We start from the raw sequence: 21,563 nt of genomic DNA, 5'->3' as shown, positions 1-21,563 counted from the left end.
CTTTAACATCAGAAACCATTAAAGATTCTCTTTATATTCGAATTAATATGGTAACTGTCAATAATTTCAATTCAGAACCAGCTGTATTATTATGGTTGAATAAAATGATAGACAGCAAAAAACACACTAAGGATACACAACAAGAATACTTTGAAAGTGTTTTTCCCGAAGCTAAACGTCAAAGAAACCAAAATTTATGAGAAGTTAATCGTATAATATTCTAATAGAGTTAATATTTAAAAAAATTTGTTTTTGAAATTCCTTTATATTGGTAAAATATTACAGAGCTATTTTAAAACCATAGCTTTATAACTAAAATGTTAGAATTTATTGTATAATAATATGTTGATGGTATATTAGAGTAAATTTATGTATAAATTAATTAATAATAATTCAATTTCGTTTACAGTAATGAATTCATATATTAATTATACATGCTTTTATTTAATTTGTATTATGCGTTATTGGTTTAAGAAGACCATAAGTATCCGGTAATAGTTTATAGAGAATTCATTTTTAATTTAGATTTTACTGATTTGAAACTGTGTGTAGTACGAAAATTTTAATATTTTAGAGACTGGTGAACCGTCTCTGGATGTTAAAATTATTTTAAAACCAATGAGACAAATCGGTGATTAACACCGTCCCAAATATACTCTTCCGTGAATAACGGCTCGAACCGTATCACACCGAAAGAATACATCAACGAAGACGAAATAGAAGCAGGCAAATTAAATTAAATTAGAATTAAAGATTTAAGAAAGTGGTTTGCTGTGGTTAGGTTAGCCAATGAAAATGCGATTTTAATCTGGACAGAGCCAGCCGATTAGATAGAGACGATACTATCGACACGCTTGAACACTAATTTGCCGGGCTATAAGGGGTGAAGATTGCCGATATTAAGCGACTTGGATTATGCAAATGAATAGGTTATTATGATTTTTATCGTAATAATAATAAAATACGACACAGCATGATTATTGATATTAGAATTTACCATATTATCAACGCACACGCTGGTGGACTGTGACACTTCATTAATGACGTTTCGGTAAAAATAGATGGCATAAATATGTCGACGGGCGGAAACGAGGACGTAGAATTGTTGACGATAAGAGAAGCATGATTATCATAAATAGCTTTTAAAGTCGGCGACATCGAGCTGGTAACAGTATTATTAGTATTTGCATTATTTTTTTGTTCTAGATAACCAAAGTGAAATCAATCTAAAGTACTTGTTGCCGTAGAACCTTTCATTTTCGTATTAGGGGCCTTTGCCAACAGAGGCAGAAGACAATGAAATTATTTTAAATAATTAACCGAGATGTTAATAAATTCACAAGCGAACGAAACAGACCCTAATAAATGAAAATCAATTATAGCGATAATCGCGATTTTTGCATACCATAATTTTCTATCTTTATCACATGTACAATAACAACTTAAATATGAAATATTTCTGTTTTAGAATGCATGATGAAATGGTTATTGAAAATAATGGTTTTATTACTATCCCAATTAAAAAAAAGCTAGTAAGATAATAATTCTGAATGAAAATTGTTATTGTATTATTATTTAGGAAACTACAATAAATTATAATATTCACGAAAAGGTATTTTGATTGATGATCAATGTTACACTTAAATAATTCACATAATGATTTACTAATTTTACTAAATTATAACTCGAATATTCAAGTGTATAAATAATAAAATAATTTTAAACTTTATTCATGAAAGTGATTTATTTAATTTATCTAGATGAATCTTTATTCTATTGTGGTTATATGTATACATTCTTTACTCTATGAGATGAGTTTAAGAAAGATAGTTTTTGACCTACACAGTTTTTGCCTCATTGATTGTGGTGCTATAATTATATATTATAGATTTCAATTTACTAAGTAGTCAATATTAAATTATTTTCGTATCGATCACTTGACCTAAATTAGTAAATTTAAAATTTATAAACATTTTAAAAATCTAACATATTTTCATTATATTATTCAAAATTAAGCATAATGTTACTTTTGATAATAATATGTAGGAGTATCAAAATTATTCATTACAAACATACATTTTCAGATAAACAATGTTATCTTTAATCTTAATAAATGATAAATATATTTAATGATTATAAAACAATTTTTATAATTATTTCTATATATAAAATATATAATACAAAAACTATTTTTATACATAATAATTAAAATGTTATAATTTATAATAGTTTTATAAATTATAAATATTTTAAATTGTCCGTATTTTGAAAGGAGAGGTTAACCGAGTCTTATCAAATTCCTGTAATTAAAAATGTGACAATTAATAATATTATTAAAATTACACATATTTATTTCTAAGTTGAAAAATTTGTATGAAAGAATTAGCTTAATATTTAAAATATACAATTTAGGTATAATAAATTTCAATAATAGCTCAACATGATTTCTATTAATTATTTTTTTAGTCCTACAAGTTAAGTGCTTAAAATGTATAAGTATTAATAAACTATTAGTATTTATATGTGATAAAAATTTATTTTACTATGTTTCTTTTTAATTTTTAACAATTTAAATTTTATAAGTAGAGGTCAGATTTTTATGATTTTACATATTTGTTTCTAATCTATAGATTTGAATGAGAGTGAGATATCTCATTTATATTAACTATTATTTATCTGTACATCCATGCATATATTATGTACATCGGCATTTTGATAATATTGATCCATAAATACAATATTTACAGTATGAGTTATTTTTATATCCTTCTAGGTTGTTATAAAAAATGAATCACTAGATAATAGGGGTAATCTACTATGGTTAAAATTTGCATTTAGTAATTGATAAATTAAAACTAAGTTATACATTTTTTTTTACAGACATTTTAAAGACATAAGGCATCATAAATTTGGTATTTTTAAAGAATAATTAGAGAATATATTGCCTTTTTCAAAAGACATAAAAACATCATATTTTAAAGATTTTAAGAGAATATAAATCCGACCTCTAGTTATAAGCTTTATCTACAGAATATAACCAAGCCTTGGAAGTTATAACACTAAAAAACTTCACTTTCAGATTTATATTATATAAAAACATTAGAATATGGTAAGCACTAAAAATTTAAAAATATGAAAAAATCAAATGAAAACTTTCCTAAACTATATTTATTATTTTTTAAATGTATTAATAAATATAAATATAATCCTAAGAATCTATGATAATAAATTATAGCGATCCATCCTAAACATAACCATTAATTAAAATTGTTGTTTTAAATATGTTGAGCTAATCAAAATTGAAAAAAGAAATTAAATGACATTTGAGAGGAATGTTATGAAACAAACTTGTATTTTAAAATCTTAAAACATCTTATATATGTATATATTTATTTGTACAATAATTAAATTATTATATATCTATAACTAATGAATCATTAGTAATGACAATATTACAATAAATACAAATTAAACATAAATTATCCTTGAACATAAAATAAAAAAATTAATTTATATAAGCAATATATTGTTAAAATAACAATTATAATTATATAAATTAAGAAGTAAAGTATATTATACTTACGATGGTTAATTGACGATTCATATCATATTGTTTAACTTTATTATATATTACAACTCCTGCAATAACTATGATAGTCCCAAGCCCACTTAAGAGAGTAATAGAGTTTCCAAATAATATAACTGACATCCATATAAGGAACGCACGTTTAACAGTATTGGCCACACTAAATTATAATACAAATGATTTTAATCTAGCATATAAATATAAAATCTGAATAAAATATTACCTATAAGTAACTGGACTTATATAATCCATAAGAACATAAGCCGTTATACTTTGAAAATGGAAAAATATTCCATTTAGAATAAATAAAAATAAAATGTATAGACTAGTATTATTAATTGCAAATTTGATGTCCACTAATACTAATGATGCAGGGATTTGAATAATAATTGAAGCTAAACTAGTATAATATTGAAGTTCAGCAGGCCTTAAAAAAAATAATATTTTAATTAAATGTATATTTAGTATTTAAACAATAAGTTTTTATGGTAAATTATGTTATACTAACGTATATTTGAATTTATCACCACTAATCAGCATTTTGGAATAGACATTCTGTAAACTAAAAAAATTAACCAAATAAAAATTATCACCTTCAAACAAAACATTAACATTAACAAAATATTATTACCATTCAGTAAAATTGGTTGCAAGAGCAGCTATAAATCCAAGTATATTAAATGATATCTCATTTGAAGAACATAATGTTAGGCCAACCATTATAGGAACTAAAGATAAGCTTACCAATAAACCTGTTTGTTCTCCTAAAAAATTAATTAATTAAGATATAAGTCTTAAAAATTAAAAAATAACATACTATAAAATATTTCATTAAATTGCCTATATATAAATTTTGATTGGGGTCGCGATATATTTAATTAAAGTATATATAATATGTCTAATATTAATTACTATTTTTAAAGTAAAACTAACCTTACCTAACAACAATTTTGAAATAAATACTGTGAATATAGGAGCTGAACTTTTTATTGTTTCAGTAAAACTAACTGCTACATAATTTAACGATATAAGTCCTAAAAGTACGGTAATAAACCTATAAAAAAAAAAAAAAAGAAATATTATTCTTTTTGTTTAATTTATATGAAATTTGAATTATTGATAAGAACTTACCGAGTACAACCCACTAAACTCATGTGGATGTAGAAGTTTGGTGGCCGTTTAGATCGATGTATAGGTTGTTGATACATTCCACATGGTATATACAATTGAATAAAACCACATATAGTTGTCATGATCATTTGAGAAGTGCCTTAATATACATTTAAAATCAAATGAATAATATTATATTTTTACATGCAGTACCAAAAATATTTTATTACCTAGCACCGTGGGATCTACTTTCAGATAAGACAGGATATATTTGTTTAAAAACAATGTACATCCGCTAAAAAAATACCATAAGACCAAAAACGCAATAGCCCTGAAAGAATATAAACCATCTTCCATCCGTTTCTCAGCGATGGTCACAGTATTAAGCAGTTGAGTCATAAATTCTAGATTTATTTTACATTAATAGTGAAACAAAACAAATTAATAAAAGGAAAGAAATAATCCTACATGATTGGTTATAAAAATATTAATTTTCAAATGGTAAGTAACCAGTAAAATACAGAATATCATTAATAATAATCAATTATCGGTGCTATATTGTGTGTTAAATAGTAGACACGTCACGAATAGAAAAACGATATTTTAAATAATATTTTCTGCTTATCGTTATCATTTTAAGTTTTATCAATTTAACCTAACCAACTGATAAGTGATTTGTAAACAAACTAGAATGTAGAAACGTGAAAACTAAACTGAAGCGTGATTCGAATCAAATAATCAGATGTTAAATACGAAAACGTTTAAATGTAATAATAATAAGTTTTTTAGGTTAATACGGACTTGAAATAAGTAAACCTACGTTCTACTAGTGGTGAAGTGTATTGGTTAACTGTAATTATTACCAATACCAGTCTTCATAGAAAAAAGTCAATTGTGATTCCTTTAGTAATAAATTGCAATACAAAATTTTCGTTTCATTCAGTTTTCCTTTGTCGGATTAAATCGTATTAAAACGTAAGTATACAATTGTTTTTTTTTATACTAGTTAAAGTTACGTATGTTACGTACGTAGTGAGATTGTCGAAATATTTAATTAATAATTTACAACAATGTGTGTGACCAGTATTAATTATGTTAAAATGAATTGACTTTCTGCGATTACTTTAATGTTTGATTTAATTTTGTCTTAAGTAAATTGCATTGTTATAAATATGCAAAAGTATATTTAAAGTATTTATAAGTATGTGTAGAATATTCTAGTTATTCTATAATTTATATAATATTTTTATTTTTAATTCAATTTAACTTAACATAGATACCTAATTCTTAGATATAATGTAATAGTTGTTATTAAAATGTATTAAATTGGTCAATTTTATAGAGTACTATATAAAACATATTGATTATAATTTGTATTTTTCAAAACAGTAGTTATATTAGAAATATTAATTTTATATATTAAGCTTTTAATATAGGTACAGGGTATTTGGTTAATTATTTATAATATGTATGTATTCTATGTTGATTGAAATAATGTAAACATGGAAGTGTAATTATTATTAGCTATACTCTGTTGTTGTATTATATTATTGAATGAAGTTATTAATTGTTTGAGGCTAATAGTTATTTTATTTAAGTATTAATTGTAACCAATGCTTGAATTGAAAAAAAATTGAGGATGGATGCTGGTTTTAGTTAAAAAAACACCATTCCATAGTTGATAAATTGTTAAGTAACCCGTTGTGGACTTCGTCCCCGCGCCCCCTGTACATATAATATGGCACTATAAAGGTAGTATTATTATATAATATTTATTTGTTTATTACTATAACATTATTTTATAATGAAACAATAATATTAATTACAGAAATAAATATTTTTTCTTTAATTTAATTCCACAATGACTTGTATGCATTTTCTTTAGTAATTTTTATCCTTTTAGAACAATTTTCTTCCTCTCCAATTCATTTGCCTTTTTTAACCCACAATTCAATCCATTTCGTTATGTTAATCTTATCAATTGTTGGAAAATTAAACAACAATTTCTCAAAAGGTTGTCAAAAGTAGAACGTAAAAACACCTATACGATTATACAACCTAAACAACCAAAATCACTTCAAAATTATTTAATTATTTAGCCATGATTATTATCTTAGCCCATGATTCTCATTAAAGATAATCGTTTTCTGGGAAAAAATAACCATTACTTTGCAGTTTGCTATAGAAAATAGAAACAAACGAAAACAAAATCCAAATATACTGTTCAAAAGTAAACATCCCCAGAGGGGACTTGTTTTTAGCGTTCCTCGCTTAATTAAATGAAGGGGGACACTGAAATCTATGGAAAAATGAAAGCTGACTCCATTCATCTGCATCCCCCCAATTTGAGCACTGATTGTAACTGTTTTATTATCAGTAGTCAAAAAACAATGTTTATAAATTTTAAAATAATTTAATAATTTAAGTTTCAGTTTGAACATAGCTTTAAGTACATGATTAAATATTTTATATTTTAAAATTTTATAATATTTATTATTTTTCTTGTTTGTGATACATACCAATTTTTGTATGCAGGATTGGTTGGGAATATTTTATAATACAATAATGGCAGTCCGAGCGCAGTTTGAAAACAACAATGAAATTGGAGTGTTCAGTAAGCTGACAAACTCTTATTGTTTGGTTGGAATTGGTGCTTCAGAAACATTTTATAGTGTATTTGAATCAGAACTGTCTGATATTATACCTGTTATCCATGCTTCTGTAGCTGGATGTCGTATTGTTGGTCGTATGACCGTTGGGAACAAAAATGGATTATTGTTACCCAATTCTACTACAGACACTGAATTACAACATATACGGAATTCTTTACCTGATAATGTTAAAGTACAGCGAGTAGAAGAACGTTTATCAGCCCTTGGCAATGTTATGGTATGTAATGACTATGTAGCTTTAGTTCATCCTGATTTGGATAAGGATACCGAAGAAATACTCTCAGACACTCTAAATGTTGAAGTTTATAGACAAACTGTCGCATCCAACTGCCTTGTAGGTTCATACTGTGCTATCTCTAATCAAGGCGGACTAGTACATCCTAAAACTACAGTAGAAGATCTAGATGAACTTTCTGGTCTCATTCAAGTTCCTCTCGTTGCTGGTACTGTGAACCGTGGTTCAGATGTTGTTGGTGCTGGAATGGTTGTTAATGATTGGTGTGCTGTTTGTGGTACAGATACAACTTCTACAGAAATTTCTGTCATTGACAGTATATTCAAGTTAGATCCAGATGGTGTACACAAAATGAAAAAACTCAAGGGTCCACTTATAGATAGTATAAAAACATCTTAAACACTAATTATAAATATTAATGATTCATTATGTTACGATATATGTTGTAATTTATATTTAGATATGAAATATTATTTAAGGTTAAAATTGTTTGTCACTTCATGTAACAATTTGGTAACTCTTATTGTTTATACACAACATATTTTATATACTTATATAATTTACTTCAATAAATAAATATACTAAATATTGAATACTTGATGACTGATTTTTTTCATTCATGTATTATTTTATATTTTATGTATTTTTCATCCAGTGATCTTATTGCATTTTTATTTTAGAATTAATATGGACATTGATATCCTCGATTTGATAGACGATGAGGAAGATGACAATCAAGAAGAAATGACTGCACAAAAAGTATTACAAACGGTAGAACAAGCATGGTTAAATGAAAAATTTAGTCCTGAAATTCTTCCCCATCAAACAGATTACATTGATTGCTTGTTGGAACAAATCAAAGGAATGGAAGGGAACTTGGCTAAGTTATCGAAAACTGATCCAAAAGTAGACTTGCACAAACTTGAACTAGAACGTATTAAATTTGTAATAACTAGCTACTTGCGAACTAGGCTGAAAAAGATTGAATGCTTTTGTGTTAGTGTGCTTGAAGAAGAAGCTAATCGACCTGAAGGGGGTGCCTATCTATCACCTGCAGAGTTGCGGTTTGCAAAACAATTCGCTCAGAATGCTGACAATCATTTTGACACTATACTCCGGCATATGCCACAGTTATTTAACAAATTGGAAAAAAATAAAAAAATTATTGAGCCAAATTTAAATAGTTTTGTTTTTTTAAAATGTAATAAACATATAGACAGTGTTATCATAAAAAACACGTTAGAAGGCCAAGAAGAAGAAATTGTATTAGAAGATGGATCACAGCATTTAATGCCGTACAGCTCAATTGCAGAATTTGTAAAAAAAGGTGCTGTTCAATTAATTTAATTAATATAGTGAAAATATTACTTACATTTTTCATTTTGTCAAATTAATTATGGATTCAACGTTCTTGTTTACCTATTATTTATCTAATTTATTGTATTATAATACACAATAAACATTAATTAATTAATTTGAACTGAACTCTGTTTTTATGTCATTCAATTTAATGTTGACAATTGTGTACTATGAATACAGAGTAAATATAAATGTTGATCTATTCTATGAATAACTTTAATGTGTTTCAAAATTTGATACTTTCAGTCAAATGAGATTAAAACAGTAATAGTAATTAGACAAGAATAGAATAATGGTTGCTACAGAATATATAGAAGAATAAATCTCTACGATTCAAAAATTATATTGCAAAAGTATTCAAACTGAACAATTATTCTCCTTTGCTTTCTCCCAACTATTTGGGGTCACTCTCAACCACCACTCATCTCGATTTACTATGTCCCCTAAGCACACATCAACAGCCTTCATATCATTTTCAATCATATCCAACCTTTTCTTTTTTGGTCTTCCTCATTTCCCTTCAACGTTCATTTTCATAACAACTCTTACTGCATTTGTTTCCTCTTGTCTCATTACATGCCCTATTCATCTTCAACTATTTTCTCTCATTATGTCTCTCCACTATAGACACTACATCATACTACCTCTCACATATTCATTCCTTATTCTATCTTCTCTTTTCACAATATTTCATGAACTTTGCCCCTCCCAAGATAATTGTCTGGAAGTATTTCTGTTTAATATTATCATTGCTTTTGTTCAATACAAGAAATTTCACAAAAAATCCTTGATATAAGTTATAATAAATAAATATAAATGGATTAACAAGCGCTTATTTTCTCTATCAAAATATTTCGATACCCACTAGCCGATATTGTAGTCACAAATCGCTCAACTGCTTGAGCAAGAATTTTATATTTTTTTAACAATATTACTTTTTATTGTATGACTTTAAGTCAGTAAAACTTTTTCTTTGACGATTTTCAAGTAATGATTGAAAAACATTTGTCATTCCATTCCTTGCAATATATGCCTATTCTAATCTATGTTATATGTAAGGTTTGACAGCCTTTTAAACACCATCTTATTTTTGGAGGTCAATCTAACAAAGGTTCATTTAATATATAATATTATATACTATGAATAATTTTCCTCGTGATATAACAAGAGTATCAGCCAATTCAATGATAGATGATCTATATGAAAATAAAATACTGACCACATAAATAATTGTGATTAACAGTGTCTTTATATCAATTACTGATTCTGTCTATATTTTCGACATAATTACTAGCATGATTTAGGATTTAAAATATAACTATCACCAATAATCAATAATTGGGAATTAAAAATGTTAATTATTCAAAAATTACAATTTGTTATTAACTAATAACTAAATAACTATAGTAGTGACACAAAAAAAATGACACTTTATTAACTTCTTACAGTAATTAATAATTGTTTATTATATATTAATTAATTTATTATGGTACATAATGTCCACGAGTTTTATGATAGTTTTTAATTTTTTCAATATTTACAGAAGGATATTGTTGCTGGACAGCACTTATGTCCATATTTGGAAAACGTTTCATTAGATGCATCACATGGTTTGTGTCACGACTAAAAAAAAAAAAAAATTATTAAAGTTAAATATAAAATTACTTTAAAGTGATTTACTAATGGTCCTATTGTTTATTTTTTCAATTAATGACAAAAGACAAACAAATCTACAAACATTTGATAAATGTCTCTCCATTCTTTAAGTAATTTTCTTTTATTCAAATTAATCTAATTTTTCCATAGGAAAATATATTATTATTGGACTTTTTAATAAATATAAAAATGTAACTAAACAAATAATTAAATAATTTTAATAAATATTTTGTTTCATTAAAGACATACTTTTTACTTTTTCTGTTTGCATTATGTAATTTTTCTCTGTAATATTTTTGGAATTTTTCAATATTTCCATTAACAACATTAAATGTATGTTTCTTTCTCCATTTTTTGTTCAAAAATTTTGGTATTAAATGTTCAAATTTACGATAGAAAAAATTTAATCCTGAAATAATAACAAAATAATTATTCATGTTCAATATAAAAATAAATGACTAATAATACTTATTATGGTTTAATGCAGTATGGCCTACAGTTACTTAAATTTTTGCCCTTGTAAATTTGAAAGTTAATAAATAAATTGTAAATACTAAATACAATTTAGTAATCATAATATAATAATTAATAATATGTATTTTGTAGTATTTCTAGTAAATGTATTATATATATTCACTTTTTAATTATTTTATACTAATTTAATTTTTAATGGTTCATAAATTACTGTATTAAATGAACCACAAATTAAAAAAAAATTATACCATATAGATAATATAGAGATTAATGGAATATACCCAACATATTGGTAACTAATTCTCCTGGTCTTTCTGCAGATTCCCCAACTTCTAAGTCATAATAAGCTTTATTGCGTTCACGTACAACAGCTTCTAAATTGTTCATACTTTCCTCAACCTTTAAATGAATAATATATAATAAATTACAACAATAATACAAGTTATACCAATAAAATCAAAGTTATACAACCTTATCAATACGTTCTGGATTTGGAAATAATTCAAACTGAGCTAAGCATTCATGTTCCATTGTTAATAACATATTGCGTTCTTTTAGTAACACAAACCTGAAATTTAGCAAAAATATACATTAAACAATTTAATATGACAAAAAGTATAAAATATAGGCAGGACCAGCGAGAGGGTAGGACAAGGAAAGCAAGAGTGCATACGTTCGAAAAGGCCCATAGTCTTATAGATTTTTTTACATTTTTTCTATATTCTTATTCGACATAGTATTAGACGTGAGTTTGAATATTTTTATTATACTTAAGTGTGTATACCTTGGCCAAACAAGTAAAAGTTTAGGGGGTCAGGAACTAATGAGCCCAAGGCCCTCAATAGTTCTTACCGTCCCTGAATACAGGCTTAGCGCTTGCTTTAAGTTTGTATAAAGTATAAAAATAATAAATGATGATAAAATTAAAAAGGTTTTAGATGATAACAACTAAAAGTAAAAGTATTTATCATTATTATAGAAAATTATTACTTCAAATGTATTTAAAAAAATAAAATGTTTCAATACCAAAGTTTGTGTAAATCTTCATTGCTTTTTATGCGTAATTCATCTTTATTCCATGATCTTCCTACTTTTATTGATTCAGCAGCCCAATTTTTTTTATCGTCGAAAAATTCCATTAGATCACGATGAACAGTTGAAATATGAATTCCATCAGATCTAAAACATTTATGAATGCAGTAACTATTTCTTATCCAATCATAATAATACAACTTGTAGTCAAAGTGAATTATACAAATACTATTACTAAAAAACAAGTAAAATACCTTAAATTTTTAGGGATTTTGGTATTAATTATATTTTGAAACATCCGACATTTTGATAAAATTCGAAAAGCCATTGTTCAACGATTGACAAATATTTTCAACGTGAGAATTGGGTTATTGAATATTGATCGCAGCCAATGAAAATCAGTAAATTTCACTATTCTTTCAATCCTTTTCAGGATTCATTACATACCAGAAAAATGTAAAAAAAAAAAAAGCCATTAAGATAACATGGAAGAATGATAACCACGAGCACGGTCTTAACACGTTCAATGCCATTGTCGACGGGTAGTCGGCATCGGTAAAATTGCCCGGGTCGCCTTAGTCGATTACCTGTCGACAAATATAGTGTTCACTTTGATGGTTTATAATTTTTACTGGCTACGAGATAACGGTCTGAAATGTATTGTTGGCGATCAGGTTCCTTCTTACGAATCTAACGATACCATTGGTTTTTAATTTTGTTTATTTTTAGTTTGGATATTTATTTTTTCCCGAAAGTGATTTCGGTAAGTGATTACAACGTTTATCGCTGATAATAATTGTATATCGTATTATTATAACTCTGTCGCAATTTGACATAAGAAAATGGTATATATAACATTCCCTGCACTAACATAATATTCATACAAATTATTTTATGCTGTATACACCGTGTTCCTCAGAATACAGAGTGATTCGAAAAATATAAAACTATTTTTATTACGCAATGAAAATTATTTTTAATTATGAAATATTTAACATTATTTTAACCGTTACTCTATAATTATTTAAATAATAATATATGAAATAAATTATTATTTTCAATTAGTTACACACTAGGATAAGTACGTATTTCAGCATCGCGCCGTCGCGTATCGCCGGTGTCGACGCATAGTCGACCGTACGTAGTTTCGGCGCGGCGACCAGGGCACTGCGCCGTAAACACTAGTGGAGCTCAACGTGTTAAAAGATTAAAAAAAATTATCTGACCATGAACATAACAAGTTGAGAGCGGGCCTCAGGCAGTGTTCCCCTTTGATAACAACTCGTGATAATAACACGAGGTAACAAAAAAATCAAAAAATCATAAGTACCCAATATCAAAATGTAAAAATCCCACCAATCTTGCCGCCGTAATGACACCAACCTAAAATATTTATTTATTTTCCAATTCAAATATTATTGTATAAAATGTATTCAAGATTAGTGGAATGACCAAAAGTATCAGTTGGGACGATTTAGCGGGGATTTTAGGCCCCGCTATTGCAGGGCTGATTACAAAAATTTGATGTGACTAATAAATATTTAAATAAAGACTTACCAGGTGTGGGATAGTGGCAAAGGTTCATTGTTATTTCGACTTTATATCTTAAATTTACTTATGTTGAAATTAGCAGATCCAAAAAGAAATTTCCATTGATAAACGTATTTATTTGAATAATAATAATATTAATATTATAATTATAATGTGAAATTATATTAACTCTATAAAGATCCACGTTACTTATATATCCAGTGAAATAAAAGATGTATGAAATATTTTGAGTTTTTAACTGATGGGTACTCAACAGTACTTTTTACCGATTAAATAAACATTACCTATTTTAAAATCTGTTGTGGTATTTTTTATACATTTTATTGATGTAACTTCGGGGACTGCAGTATTCAACACATAAACATGACGATGTTTTTTCTTTTTGTTTATAAGCACAGTGGCGTACATATGGAAGAGTTTCGGGATAAATCTTCCTCAGGAACACAAAAAAAGTATTATGATTTATGATAAAAATAACTGTTTAAGTGAAATCTTTTGATAAACATATACAATAATATGTCATTTAAATTCCCCGTTCATAAGAAAATTTAATTAACATCACTGAATTGATTACTTTAAACCTTATTGCATTTGCAATAACCGAAATTACATTAGACACATGCCAAATATCAACATACAGATTAATATTGTCAAATATGGTTTAGAGATTATATTAAGAAGACACTCGCATCACGAAGCCAACCAATGAAAGTATGGGTTTGGCACTGCAAATGTAGATACTTTCGAAGGGGATCTTAAATGTTAATGTCATTAGAAATTATGTCCGGATCAACTATTCCATAGGAACAGGGTATAAAAGGTAGTCCCGTACAGACCAATATTCAGATGTGTTTTAGTCCAATCTTAACAAACATCTTCACGCTAGTATAATTGTCAATTTGATTAAATTAAAATAAATTAAATTAAATTATAATTAGAATATTTCAATAAAAACAGTTTAACTTAGTTTGAATATTTTTATTATGAACTGTTGAATTGACTGCACACAACACCAGTGGCGCACACTCAAAAATGAATAGAGGTAGCATATTGAATGGAAAAATAACACCCACCCACTAAATCACTTTCAAAAATAGACCCGCGGGGGCTTCGCCCCCACACCCCCTAACTAGAATTCTCTAAACTTGTTCAACTTGCCTATTTTAATGTCTCTGAATAATTATTATTATAGTTTATGTAAGTATAGGTACAATTGAATTGATATCCTCATATAAGTCATGAGACTTCGGCTACCCAAACCACCCACCTCTAAAAATGCAGAGGCCATGGCCTCTCAAAAACCTCTTCAACACGCCACTGTACGTAGTAGATTTATTATGATGTAGTCATGTAGATGTAGATATTTTGGGGCCAGGAGGACCACCCACCCACCCAATTTTTCAGGGGTAGCAGCTACTACCCTTGAACCTTCCAGTGTGCGCCATTGCGCAACACTATGTATCATTGAATTAAAATTAACCAAATCTATTCAAATTTAATGACTTACTAAATGACTAGAGAAACTAACCACACACAGTAAAGCAAGTTAGGTTTCATTTTACAATACTTATACGGTAATGCTATTAACGAGAAAAACATTTTTAGCTGAAGAAAGACGTTAAGATTTTAAGGACTAGTAAATATTATGAAATTTAATATAGGAATTGCAGTAGAAATTTAAGTTAAATTAGGCCTACCTTGTAATACTTACTTAAACAACTTATGAAATACTAAAGAAATATAACTTAAAAGTAAAAAAACCATGTGTTTAATAGTCAAATTGATTTAACAATAACTATTTGTACATATTACAAAGTATAAAAAACAATAATAAAATTAGTTTACAATAAATGAAAACAATAAGGTTGTAGTATATTATTATATATAAGGATATGGCCCGATTTTTCGTTTACCATAAGTTATTAATAATATTTCAAAATTTTTTAATTTCTGAATTGATAAAAGTTCTAACCATTTTTCATAAACAGTTAAATTATTTTTGAAGCTAACTGTTGGTATAGCAGGCTTGATAATTGTAAATTCTTCAAATATTTCATCTAAAGAAATTACATCAACTAGTCCAAATACTTCAATTATTTTTGCAATATCTTGATAAAGTAACAAATTTGATTTTAAGCAAAGTGGTTCCAAAAATTTTAGTGGCGAATATTCATAATCAAAATGATTAGATAAATAAGTTAATGCAGTGTTGTAGAACATATCAAAGTCTTTTTTTATAGTATTTATGTTAGATACTGATAATTTATTCTTACATGTGATGAAATTTGAGCCATAAAACTTTTCATTTATGCGAGTTGAAATATTAGTTTTTAACTCATTCATAATATAAAATATCTCGGGGGAACTCGTCTCAGACTTTTGAAGTAATTTACTTGCTTTTTCAAACATAATAGTAACATTGGCACATTATAATAAAACGCTATTACTGATTACTATACAGATAAAATAAACATATCTACGTATATCTTGGTAATTGGTTAGATATTATTTATAAATAAGTAATAACTGTAATGTTCAAATGCCATAGTATCTATAAATATAATAATAGATTATTGCTTTTTACTCGATAACGAATGAAACATTTTATCGTTGATTATAAATGGTTTAGTTTCTTAGTAATTTCCTTATGTCCCGGAAAAAATATGTCCCGCATAAATTTTGATCGGGACGCGGGAAAAAAATCTCAAAATCGTGAATGTCCCGCAAAAATCGGGACGGTTGGCAACCCTGACCATAACCATCATTACGGTGACCAGTTCTCAAAAATAAGTCACCGTCTTGATTCAGCTGTTGTACACATCCTCTTTGCCCTGGGGGTGGGGATTATAATTCACCCTCGGCAGTCCATGCCCGTCGTAAGAGGCGACCAAAATGGACCTAGAAGAAGGCAGCAGCTCTTCTAGTATCAAGAATAAATTAATTTATGCTTGAATAGCATCCTTTAGTAATAATGGATGCTACTGCGATGTGGAAAGCAAGGGGAAACTACCACATTAACATCTCTAGTTAGGCAACTACTATTTTGTCTTCTAAAATGAATTTTCGCAGTGTAAAAAATTTGTCCGGACGTAAAATAGCTCCCCATTCGGATGTCCGGGTGGGAGCTACCCAGCAGGATGCATGTGAGAAGAACAAAACGCAAAGAATAGGAACGTGGAATGTACGAACAATGTTGAAAACAGGAAAGCTGGATAATATAAAAATAGAAATGAAAAGACTAGATATAGACATATTAGGATTATGCGAAATACGTTGGCCAGATAATGGTGACTTCTGGTCTGACAACATCAGAGTTATTCATACAAATAGTACAAAAGGACAAGCCGGTGTTGGAATTGCTCTCAATAAGAAGTGGAGTAAAAGAGTTACGAACGTTGTGACCTATAGTAGCAAACTATGTTTGGTCAAAGTAGAGTCAACACCAAACAACCTTGCAATTATACAAGTTTATATGCCAACATCAAAAGCAAATGATAAAGAAGTGGAAGAAGTGTATGCAGGCATTGAAGAGCTAATGAAACATACTAAACCACACGATAACGTAATCATCATGGGAGACTTTAATGCTATAGTTGGAGAAGGCAGGGAAGGTAGAGAAGTCGGAGACTTCGGTTTAGGTAAAAGAAATGCAAGAGGAGAAAGAGTAGTGGAGTTTTGCAGAGAAAATGGGATGATTATAACAAACACCAGATTTCAAAACCCTAAGAGAAGAATATATACATGGAAAATGCCAGGTGATATTGCCCGCTACCAAATAGATTACATACTGATAAAAAATCGATTTAAGAATCAAGTTAAATTCTGTAAAACATATCCGAGTGCTGATTGTGACACTGATCACAATATAGTAATGGCGAAATATGAACTCAGATATAAAAAACACGCAAAGAACAAAAGTACAGCAAGACAGTTATAATGTTAGATTACTAAAGAGAGCGGAGATTGTGGAAGAATATAGACGCTATATGGATATCGAATACCAAAAACAAAATGTAGATGATCCACTGAATAAAATGTGGGAGAACATAAAATCAGCTATTAAAAAAGCAGCAAACTCTGTGCTAACAAAAAAAGAAAATAAAGAACCCAGAAGAGTATGGATTGACAAGGAAATAGTAAAACTTATAGATGAAAGACGAAAATATAAAAACAATAACACGAGAGAAGGACAACAGAAGTATCGTCAACTAAGGAACCAAGTTAATCGAGAAGCCAGGAAAGCAAAAGAAGAATGGCTGGAACAGCAGTGTAGTGAAATTGACGAAATGTTCAGAGCTAACAAAATAGATTATGCATATCACAAGATCCAACAATTTGTAGGAGAGAGAAAACGAAATGTCACTAATATAAGAGACAAAATGGGCCAATTATTAGTTGATAATGAGGACATAATAAAACGACGGAAAGAGTATATTGAGGAGCTTTATGAGGGAGAAAAATTGGAGGAAATTACAATAAATGAGGAAAAAACAAAACTATCCATCTTAAGATCAGAATTTGAGCTAGCGCTCTATGACTTGAAACAAAATAAAGCTCCCGGGATTGATAACATAACAGCAGAACTGTTGCAATGTGCTAGTATGAAGATAAAGGATGCTTTATACCAACTAACTCAGGATATATATGAGAAAGGAGATGTGCCAGACGATTACTGTAAAAGCATAATTATAACTATACCAAAGAAAAGTGGAGCAAATTCCTGTGAGCAGTTTAGAACACTGAGCTTACTGACACATGTCTCAAAAATCCTAACAAAAATAATAAATCGAAGAATAGAAGGAAAAGTGGAACAATACTTAAAAAATGATCAATATGGATTCAGTAGATAAAAAGGTACACGAGAAGCAATTCTAGGATTGCGAGTGCTAATTGAAAAACAGATCGATAGAAATAAAATCACATATCTGGCCTTCATAGACCTGGAAAAGGCCTTCGATAAAGTAAATTGGAACAAGATGCTGCATATATTACGAGAAATAGGTATTGAACAACAAGACCTACGAATCATTCACAGTCTGTACAAGAACCAGACAGCCTGCATTAAAAAAGGAGAAATTATAACTAACGCTCAAATAAAAAAAGGAGTCCGACAAGGATGTACGCTACCACCAACACTCTTTAACTGCTACATCGAAAAAGCTATAAATATAGTGAAAGCAAAGCTAACAAGATTAAATATTGGGATCAAAATTGGTGGAGAAATCGTTTCAATGATACGATTTGCTGACGACATTGTGGTAATTGCTGAGAGTGAAGGTGACATACAGCGTGCAGTTGAAGAAATGGATGAAATGCTCAGAACATCAGAAATGAAAATAAATAGTACAAAAACGAAGATCTTAGTCTGTGCCAGAGACCCAAAAGTAAAAGCTGATGTATATATTGGTAATCAAAAACTGGAACAGGTAGAAGAAATGGTATACCTAGGGAGTAAAATCACATCTGATGGCAAGAGTGTCCACGAGATTAAACAACGCATAGCATTAGCAAAAATTGCCTTTAGTAAAAAACATAAGTTGCTCACTTCAAAAAAGATACATCTTAATATCAAGAAGAGCCTTATAAAAACATATGTATGGAGTGATGCAACATATGGATGTGAAACTTGGGTAATAAATGATACCGAAAAGAAAAAATTAGAAGCGTTCGAAATGTGGTGCTGGAGGCGTATGGAAAGGATAAGTTGGATAGAGTGGAAAACGAATGAAGAAGTACTTAGAACAGTGGGAGAAAAACGTACACTCATAGATGCGATTAGAGGAAGACGCTGGAAAATGGTTGGACATGCCCTGAGACACCAGGAAGAATTGCATAATATTATATTGGAGGGTATGATAGAAGGAAAGAAAACTGCAGGACGCCCGCGGAACTCGTATATAGGACAAATTAAAATCGATGCAAAAGTCAAAACCTTCAAGGAACTCAAAGAAAAGGCGAGGAATCGGTTAGAATGGAGAATTGGAGTTGTAAACCAACATTCGGGTTGAAAAAAAAAAAAAAAACACATCCTCTAATCATTATACGAGTAGGTGTATTTTCCCTCTCTTTTCTGGACATTTCATTTCTAATCTAGTAAAGTACATACAATTTACAGAAATGAACCACGGTTGAAACACAAAAAACTAATTATATATATAAAAAGAAAAAATCAAACAATATGCTGAAAATGATTCACAAGTATTTAAGCAAGTAAATACCTATATTATATATATATATATAAATGAAACTAAATAAATAATCTACTATTTTATATCGACATTCGGTCGATATCCAGCGGGTTATACGTTCGATATAGGTTTATAGTATTATTTATACTTACACAAAAATTATAACCAGATATGAGAGGTAATTTGCAGATTACTTAAAAAAATTCAAAAATTCAAAAAAAATATTTTTATGCATTTAAGAATTTTCAATTTTTTAGATAGTCATTTTCTTGAGCATATTTTTTAAAACCGTCCAAAAAAAAAAAAAAATATTAAAATTGAATAAAAATTGACCAAGTTAGAGCAAGTTGTTTTTGAATAATTATAACAAAAACATTAATTGTTTCACATTTCAATAATTAAACATCTATTTCAGCATCAGTGGCAGGCATGTAGTCAGAAAATATTCACTAGGTAGGCCCCCTCCTCCCAGGACTTTTTTATATTATAAAAAGGTAGTTATCAGTGTATCATTACTACAAATATATATGTATATAACCTAATAATAACATATTTTATCATTTTGCTCTTCTCTTTGTAATTTTAGTTTTCTTTTGGCACATCGACTGAGGGATGCCATTATAAAATTAATTTAAATATATAAGATAAAATGTATAAATACTATAAATTGTACAAATATTAACCAGAGGCGTGTCCAGTGGGTAGGCTTGGTAGGCCCGGGCCTACCCTGATTTTTAACCTTTAATTATACCCAAAATATGCATTTTAAAATTATATTTATATAAGCACACTGAATACTGAATGTAAAATGAAAGTTATTCAACATACTGCGTAGGCAATTGTGTGACCATATTTTTTATCGATCATATTTTTTGATGCAAACAATATAAATATTTGTCTTTAAATAAAATTAATAATCGTAAAATTTATCAGCAATTCTCAAGCGTTTCTTGGAAATACCCCATATTTCTATATGGATATAACACGACCCGACGACTCGTCGTTTGGTCGGCGATCATCGCCGTAGTGTTGAGCGTCAAAATTTTTTTATAACGAGGCCTGTCTTGAATTTTGGTCTTAGACACGCATCTGATATTAACGCAGGTAATGTTAGCATAAGTGCGGCGTGCGCAGAATGTGAATGTAAGTGCCCAATCGGAGACCATAATATAATTCTATATTTCTATATGAATCAATATAATGACAATACCCTCGCTTAAAGTATTTTAAAAATAAACATACAAGTATACAGTAGTCACTGTCTAGATATGATAAGAACAACTTGACATTGTAGTATAGTACCGGTATTTAGCTATAAATAGCAATTATTTCCTAATCGATCGTTTAAATTTAGTTACAAGTTACATTAGATTATAATTAAAACCCGATGTATTTGGTTTTATTTGCGTCATATTTAGGCAATAATAAAAATTTGGTAAAATTAAAAGCAATCATATAATAATGAGTCCCTCTCAATACTTTAGGTGAGCCGGCCTAACACATATTTATTTTATTATTTTATTTAGGCCGGACACATATTAGGGTGGGCCAGGCACACCCTGGCCCTCCTTTAGCTACGTGCCTGATCAGTGGCGTACTCACGGGAGAGGTTTATGGGGTTTGAACCCCCCACCCTCCATTGGCCGTATTTGTTTACAATTATTCCAATAGTTAATTATTGATTTTATTGATTATGTGAT

General features: G+C 28.5%; 4 protein-coding genes across 7 annotated transcripts; 2 read left to right on the top strand and 2 right to left on the bottom strand.

The window, feature by feature from the left end:
- Window positions 1-2,214: 2,214 nt before the first annotated feature.
- Window positions 2,215-5,313, bottom strand: LOC112684353 (solute carrier family 35 member E2). Its single transcript, XM_025555834.1, has 8 exons — window positions 4,927-5,313; window positions 4,718-4,856; window positions 4,525-4,640; window positions 4,218-4,350; window positions 4,095-4,148; window positions 3,810-4,013; window positions 3,584-3,746; window positions 2,215-2,300 (listed from the first exon to the last, which is right to left on the bottom strand). Exons 1-8 carry the CDS (start codon window positions 5,093-5,095, stop codon window positions 2,250-2,252), a joined length of 1,029 nt encoding a protein of 342 aa, XP_025411619.1. The 5' UTR covers window positions 5,096-5,313; the 3' UTR covers window positions 2,215-2,249.
- Window positions 5,314-5,413: 100 nt separating this feature from the next.
- LOC112684354 (eukaryotic translation initiation factor 6) lies at window positions 5,414-9,088 on the top strand. 3 transcript variants are annotated; one of them, XM_025555836.1, is made up of 2 exons: window positions 5,414-5,671; window positions 8,284-9,088. In XM_025555836.1, exon 2 carries the CDS (start codon window positions 8,291-8,293, stop codon window positions 8,948-8,950), a length of 660 nt encoding a protein of 219 aa, XP_025411621.1. In that variant the 5' UTR covers window positions 5,414-5,671; window positions 8,284-8,290; the 3' UTR covers window positions 8,951-9,088. The 3 variants fall into 3 exon arrangements, with proteins under 3 accessions (XP_025411621.1, XP_025411620.1, XP_025411622.1); XM_025555835.1 differs by lacking the exon at window positions 8,284-9,088 and adding an exon at window positions 7,232-8,154 and having other exon boundaries at window positions 5,483-5,671; XM_025555837.1 differs by lacking the exon at window positions 5,414-5,671 and adding an exon at window positions 7,358-7,527 and having other exon boundaries at window positions 8,281-9,044.
- Window positions 9,089-10,396: 1,308 nt separating this feature from the next.
- LOC112684352 (39S ribosomal protein L47, mitochondrial) lies at window positions 10,397-13,047 on the bottom strand. 2 transcript variants are annotated; one of them, XM_025555831.1, is made up of 7 exons: window positions 12,712-13,047; window positions 12,379-12,549; window positions 12,119-12,271; window positions 11,564-11,660; window positions 11,374-11,491; window positions 10,868-11,027; window positions 10,447-10,585 (listed from the first exon to the last, which is right to left on the bottom strand). In XM_025555831.1, the coding sequence occupies exons 2-7, from the start codon at window positions 12,450-12,452 to the stop codon at window positions 10,447-10,449; spliced, it is 741 nt and encodes a 246-aa protein (XP_025411616.1). In that variant the 5' UTR covers window positions 12,453-12,549; window positions 12,712-13,047. The 2 variants fall into 2 exon arrangements, with proteins under 2 accessions (XP_025411617.1, XP_025411616.1); XM_025555832.1 differs by lacking the exon at window positions 12,712-13,047 and having other exon boundaries at window positions 10,397-10,585; window positions 12,379-12,452.
- Window positions 13,048-16,730: 3,683 nt separating this feature from the next.
- Window positions 16,731-17,612, top strand: LOC112684439 (craniofacial development protein 2-like). Its single transcript, XM_025555976.1, has one exon. It carries the CDS (start codon window positions 16,731-16,733, stop codon window positions 17,610-17,612), a length of 882 nt encoding a protein of 293 aa, XP_025411761.1.
- Window positions 17,613-21,563: the final 3,951 nt, after the last annotated feature.

The sequence above is a fragment of the Sipha flava genome, unplaced genomic scaffold (genome assembly GCF_003268045.1).
Source record: "Sipha flava isolate LNK unplaced genomic scaffold, YSA_version1 249_pilon_pilon, whole genome shotgun sequence".
Taxonomy (NCBI): Eukaryota; Metazoa; Arthropoda; class Insecta; order Hemiptera; family Aphididae; genus Sipha; species Sipha flava.
Note: the sequence above shows the minus strand (reverse complement) of the source record. Positions and strands in the feature narration are given on the sequence as shown.

Bases quoted from the DNA above. Each gene is read 5' to 3' on its own strand.
- LOC112684354 (XM_025555837.1), top strand. From the start codon at position 7,445: ATGACCGTTGGGAACAAAAATGGATTATTGTTACCCAATTCTACTACA. The intron at 7,528-8,280 runs TGATAATGTTAA...GCATTTTTATTT, and splicing joins CATATACGGAATTCTTTACC to TAGAATTAATATGGACATTG.
- LOC112684439 (XM_025555976.1), top strand. From the start codon at position 16,731: ATGAATTTTCGCAGTGTAAAAAATTTGTCCGGACGTAAAATAGCTCCC.
- LOC112684353 (XM_025555834.1), bottom strand. From the start codon at position 5,095: ATGACTCAACTGCTTAATACTGTGACCATCGCTGAGAAACGGATGGAA. The intron at 4,351-4,524 runs GTAAGGTTAGTT...TTAATTTTTTAG, and splicing joins TATTTCAAAATTGTTGTTAG to GAGAACAAACAGGTTTATTG. The intron at 4,014-4,094 runs GTTAGTATAACA...ATTTTTTTTAAG, and splicing joins GGTGATAAATTCAAATATAC to GCCTGCTGAACTTCAATATT.
- LOC112684352 (XM_025555831.1), bottom strand. From the start codon at position 12,452: ATGGCTTTTCGAATTTTATCAAAATGTCGGATGTTTCAAAATATAATT. The intron at 11,492-11,563 runs GTTGTATAACTT...ATTCATTTAAAG, and splicing joins ATCCAGAACGTATTGATAAG to GTTGAGGAAAGTATGAACAA. The intron at 11,028-11,373 runs GTATATTCCATT...TTATTATTTCAG, and splicing joins ATTAGTTACCAATATGTTGG to GATTAAATTTTTTCTATCGT.